The 5388-nt window shown below is 51.8% G+C and overlaps 1 protein-coding gene across 1 annotated transcript in view; it reads left to right on the forward strand.

Annotated features, from left to right (window-relative positions):
* The window catches only part of slc29a4a (solute carrier family 29 member 4a), a 7348-nt gene extending 3698 nt beyond the window's left edge, over positions 1-3650 (forward strand). Inside the window, 7 exon segments of the mRNA XM_067232771.1 lie at positions 1096-1207; positions 1775-1815; positions 1817-1870; positions 1873-1973; positions 2234-2261; positions 2263-2477; positions 3509-3650. Of these exon segments, the coding sequence (XP_067088872.1) occupies positions 1096-1207; positions 1775-1815; positions 1817-1870; positions 1873-1973; positions 2234-2261; positions 2263-2477; positions 3509-3650 (693 nt within the window).
* Positions 3651-5388: the final 1738 nt, after the last annotated feature.

The following is a 5388-nucleotide window of genomic DNA, read 5'->3' on the forward strand; positions in this document are numbered from 1 at the left end:
CAAGGTTAGACCTGCAGCAACACACAGGAGAGACTCAGGGGCTGCAAGAGGCGTGTGTGTGTGTGTGTGTGTGGATGTGTGTGTGTGTGTGTGTGGATGTGTGTGTTGCGTGTAACCTGTGTGTGTGTGTGGATGTGTGTGTGTGTGTGTGTGTGTGTGTGGATGTGTGTGTGTGTGTGTGTGTGTGTGTGTGTGTGTGTGTGTGTAACCTGTGTGTGTGTGTGTGTGTGTGTGTGTGTGTGTCTGTGTGTGTGTGTAACCTGTGTGTGTGTGTGTGTGTAACCTGTGTGTGTGTACCTGTGTGTGTGTGTAACCCTGTGTGTGTTGTGTGTGTAACCTGTGTGTGTGTGTGTAACCTGTGTGTGTTGTAACCTTGTGTGTGTGTGTGTGTAACCCTGTGTGTGTGTGTGTAGTAACCTGTGTGTGTGTGTGTGTGTAACCTGTGTGTGTGTGTGTGTAACCTGTGTGTGTGTGTAACCTGTGTGTGTGTGTGTGTGTGTGTAACCTGTGTGTGTGTGTGTGTAACCTGTGTGTGTGTGTGTAACCTGTGTAGTGTGTGTGTGTGTAACCTGTGTGTGTGCTGTGTGTGTGTGGTGTAACCTGTGTGTGTGTGTGTGTGTGTGTACCTGTGTGTGTGTGGTGTGACTGTGTGTGTGTGTACTGTGTGTGTGTGTGTGTGTGTGTGTGTGTGTGTAACCTGTGTGTGTGTGTGTGTGTGTGTGTAACCTGTGTGTGTGTGGCCAGCAGGCTTCATAAGCATGGCTGTGATGTCTGCAGCAGAATATTGGCAACAAGGCGGGCCATGTTGGAACTCAGAATGTCCAGTAACTGAGAAGGGAGATGAATGTGTGGAGCTGGGTACTTGAGATGTTGTTGTTCATTCCTATCTGGTAGGTGAGATGTTGTTACTTGGCACTGTGCCTGAGCACCAATATACTGTTATAACTGTGCACTCCTCTCTCCCTCTGTCTCCCTCTCCCCTTCTCCCCTCTCTGTCTCTCTCCCTCTCCCTCTCTCTTCCCCTCTCTCTCTCTCCCCTCTCTGTCTCTCTCTCCCTCTTCCTCTCTCTCCCCTCTCTGTCTCTCGCCTCCTCAGGGGAACGGTGCAGTGGGCGTGTCTGATGATGGTCAGCTGAGTTTTGCTGGAGGGGACGTACGTCCGCTTCGGTGTTCCCATAAGTCCAGAAGAGCTGGCCCGGCCTCAGAAGGTCTGTCTGTCTGTCTCTCTCTCACTCTCTCTCTCTCTCTCTCTCTCTCTCTCTCTCTCTCCTCTCTCTCTCTCTCTCCTCTCTCTCTCTCTCTCTCTCTCTCTCTCTCTTTGTGTCCCCTCTCTCTCTCCCTCTTTCTCTGCCCCTCTTTTGTCCCCTCTCTGTCTCTCTCTCTCTCTCTCTCTGTCCACAGTTTCACTTGGTTATTTATCTTTATTTATCTATTGCTCTCTTTTCTGTATTCTCTATTCAAAGTCTTTTTATTTAAAGGACGAGAGTTCAGCAGTCTTCCTAAGTGTCTCTGTCTCTCCCGTCCTGTTTCCTCTCTCCCTCTCTCTCTCTCTCTCTCTCCTCTCTCTCTCCCTCTCTCTCTCTCTCTCTCTCTCTCTCTCTCTCTCTCTCTCTCTCCTCTCTCTCTCTGTCTCTCTCTTTCTCTCCCTCCCTCCCCCCCCCTCTCTCTCCTCTCTCTCTTTCTCTCCCTCCCCCCCCTCTCTCTCCTCTCTCTCTTTCTCTCCCTCCCCCCCCCCTCTCTCTCTCCTTCTCTCTCCTGGTCTCTATCTCTCTCAGATATGATCCTGCACAGGTATGTGGTGGCGCGTGTAATCTGGGGCCTACATGCTGTCTATAGCGGTGACCTACAGCATCACTCTGTGTCCTGTTCCCTGGGCCTGGAGTCTGAGATACGCAACCCCACCTTGGGGGAGTGGCTTCCCATACTCATCATGGCTACTTTCAACATGGCCGACTTCGTAGGCAAGGTGAGACAGTGACTGCATCCCAGAGAGGGTCCTCAGTCCTCCTCGGCCTCCTTTCCATCTCATCTCCTCATCCTATCTCCTGCTCATCCTTTTCTTCCTCCAGCTGAGTGGAAGGTTAGGTGCTGTCGCCATGTTAAGTCATGTCCTCCCTTCTCTCGCTCTCACCCTCTCCCCTCTCCCTCCTTCCTCCTCTCTCTCCCCTCCTCTCTTCTCTCATCTCTCCTCCTTCCCCTTCCCTCTCACCCCTCCCTCCTCCCTCCCTCTCCAGATCCTGGGCAGCGCTGCCGTATGATTGGCCGGGGCTTGCGTTTGCTGCTGTTCTCCTGTCTCCGGGTGGTGTTCATCCCCCCTGTTTGTCATGTGTGTGTACCCCGTCCCTCGGCCCCCGCCCTGGCACACCCTGCTGGCCCTGCCCTCTTCTCCATGCTCATGGGCGTCACCAACGGATACTTTGGCTCCGTGCCCATGATCCAGGCCGCGGGGAAGGTACCTCCTGACCAGAGGGAGCTGGGCGGGTAAGAGAGCGAGAGGGGAGGGAGAGGGAGAGAGATGGAGAGAGCTGAGGAGGGAGATGGAGAGAGATGGAGAGGGGAGATGAGGAGGGAGATGGACAGAGATGGGGAGGGAGATGGAGAGCGAGATGAGGAGGGAGATGGAGAGAGATGGGGAGGGAGATGAGGAGGGAGATGGAGGGAGATGGAGAGAGATGAGGAGGGAGATGGAGAGAGATGAGGAGGGAGATGAGGAGGGGAGATGGAGAGAGATGAGGAGGGGAGATGAGGAGGGAGATGGAGAGAGATGAGGAGGGAGATGGAGGGAGATGAGGAGGGAGATGGAGAGCGAGATGAGGAGGGGAGATGGAGAGAGATTGGGAGAGGGAGATGAGGAGGGAGATGGAGAGGAGATGGAGAGAGATGAGGAGGGAGATGGAGAGAGATGAGGAGGGAGATGAGGAGGGAGATGGAGAGAGATGAGGAGGGAGATGGAGGGAGATGAGGAGGAAGATGGAGAGAGATGGGGAGGGAGATGTGGAGAGAGATGAGAGAGAGAGGGAGATGGAGAGAGATGGGGGAGGGAGATGTGGAGAGAGATGAAGAAGGGAGATGGAGAGAGATGGGGGAGGGAGATGTGGAGAGAGATGAGAAGGGAGATGGAGAGAGATGGGGAGGGGAGATGTGGAGAGAGATGAGAAGGGAGATGGAGAGAGATGGGGAGGGAGATGTGGAGATAGATGGGGGAGGGAGATGGGGGTGGGACGTGGAGAGAGGGAGATGGAGAGACAGGATAGAAGAGAGAGAGATGAGATACTGAAGTCAACATCATATTGCATATAATGTTTTTTGTATATTGGTGATTTTATTCTTTCCACCACCTATTTTCCTCTTCTATCTCTCCTCTCCCTCCCCCTCCCTCTCTCCCCCTGCTTCCCTCCACCTCCTCCCTGCTCTCTCTCCTCCCTCTCTCCCCTGCTTCCCTCCACCTCCCTGCTCTCTCCTCCCCTCTCTCCCCTGCTTCCCTCCCTGCTGTTCTCCTGTCTCTCTCAGGGGAACACCATGACGGTATCCTACATGACTGGGCTGATGCTGGGTTCCTCAGTAGCGTACGCAGCCTACAGGTTCACTGCTGGTGCACCAGGTGCTGGTGCCCCCACACACTCCCTCACCAACTACACCAGAGGGAACTGAACCCACACTCTCACACACATTCTCTCTCTCACACACACACACACGCACACACTACACTAGAGGAAACTGAACACCACACACACACACAAAGACAGCACCATGCGCTACGCGCCCTGAGCAGACAGGAAACTCAACCTCATCACTCCACCAATCACAGCACAGCTTGAGAACCACGCGTTCAATAGAAACACCTTTAACCAAGCCCAGCCACGAGAAGAAAGCGACCAGTCCTGCTGCAGCTGCCGTGTATCTTCCACACTGTGAACTCTTATACACACACACACACACACACTGACAGCCCAGCTGTGGTGTCCAGCCTCCCAGCTTCTCGATCACTCCACCTGCCTCATCTGCCTCCACCTGCCTTCTCCATCATCCACCTGCCTCATCTGCCTCCACCTGCCTTCTCCATCATCCACCTGCCTCATCTGCCTCCACCTGCCTTCTCCATCATCCACCTGCCTCATCTGCCTCCACCTGCCTTCTCCATCATCCACCTGCCTCTATCTGCCTACACCTGCCTTCTCCATCATCCACCTGCCTCATCTGCCACCACCTGCCTTCTCCATCATCCACCTGCCCTCATCTGCCTCAACCGGCCTGCCTCAGGGTCACTTCCTGTCTGAACCACTCTACTCTGTCACTGCTGTGTACAGTAGATAGCCTGTATACCTACACTGTGTTGCTGCTGGTGTTTTGCGTAAAGACCCGCTCTGTCACATACCATGAGAAGTGGTATCGAGGGTGAGAGCTCCCTGAGATGGAACCTCTGGACAGCCCTCCATGTTTGCTGTGTGTTGCTTCCTGTTTCTTCTGTGACATCACACTGGTGTTTGCCCTCCCAGTAACATACAGCTACTTCCCTCCGTTCTACGGATGCTTTCACTTCCTCGCTCCATTCATGGACCTGGGGAGTGCTTGGAGTTGAAATCGTGCCATAAGTCTGTACACTTAGGACCCAGAGTTGCAAATGTATAGTTGTGAATGTAAAAAACAATTAAAGGTTTATCATTAAAATGTTTAAGACAAGCAGACTAAGACTAGACCTCAGACTAGACCTACCTCCAGACCTAGGATTAGGCCTGTGACCTGAGTCCAGGTGTTGTGCCATTGTTCTTTTTACATACCTTCATCCTTCACATCCTGCTCCTTGGAAGACACACTGTTTTCTGTGGAAAGGGTTCTGAGTTAGGTACACATGAAGGCCTTTTCAGTCATGACACTGAAGTGGTGTTCAGGCCCATATATAAGACTCTCAATTAGGACATTAACTGTTTCATGACTGCATGATGAACAGGATGCTGTGTGGGACTTAACCTCATTCTGTGTACGACATGTGTTACAATGTTACCCTGTTACCCTGTTTCCCTGTTACACTGCCTAAGGCGCTTCTCTCTCTCTACATCTTTTACTCTCTTTCTGTGGCCTTCTTGCTGTCTGTACCTTTATCTCTCTCTTCATCCCTTTCTTTTCCTGTCACTCTCTTTATCTGTTTGCATCTTTCTGTTTCTCTAACGTTTGTTTCAGTCTCTGTGAGGTGATTCTTTTTTGGCATTTGAAAGGGGAACGTCATTTACTGTGTCCATTAATATATTAAGATATAGATATTTTATACTGACTGCAGTATTCTAATTAATCTGGAATTGTGTTGTGAAAACCCTTTTGCAAGCTTTTGTACAGTATAGATGTTACTGACTGTCTAATAGAAAAGACAGTGATTGTTAGATGATTCTTTACA

Source organism: Osmerus mordax, chromosome 3 (assembly GCF_038355195.1).
Source record: "Osmerus mordax isolate fOsmMor3 chromosome 3, fOsmMor3.pri, whole genome shotgun sequence".
NCBI classification, from domain to species: domain Eukaryota; kingdom Metazoa; phylum Chordata; class Actinopteri; order Osmeriformes; family Osmeridae; genus Osmerus; species Osmerus mordax.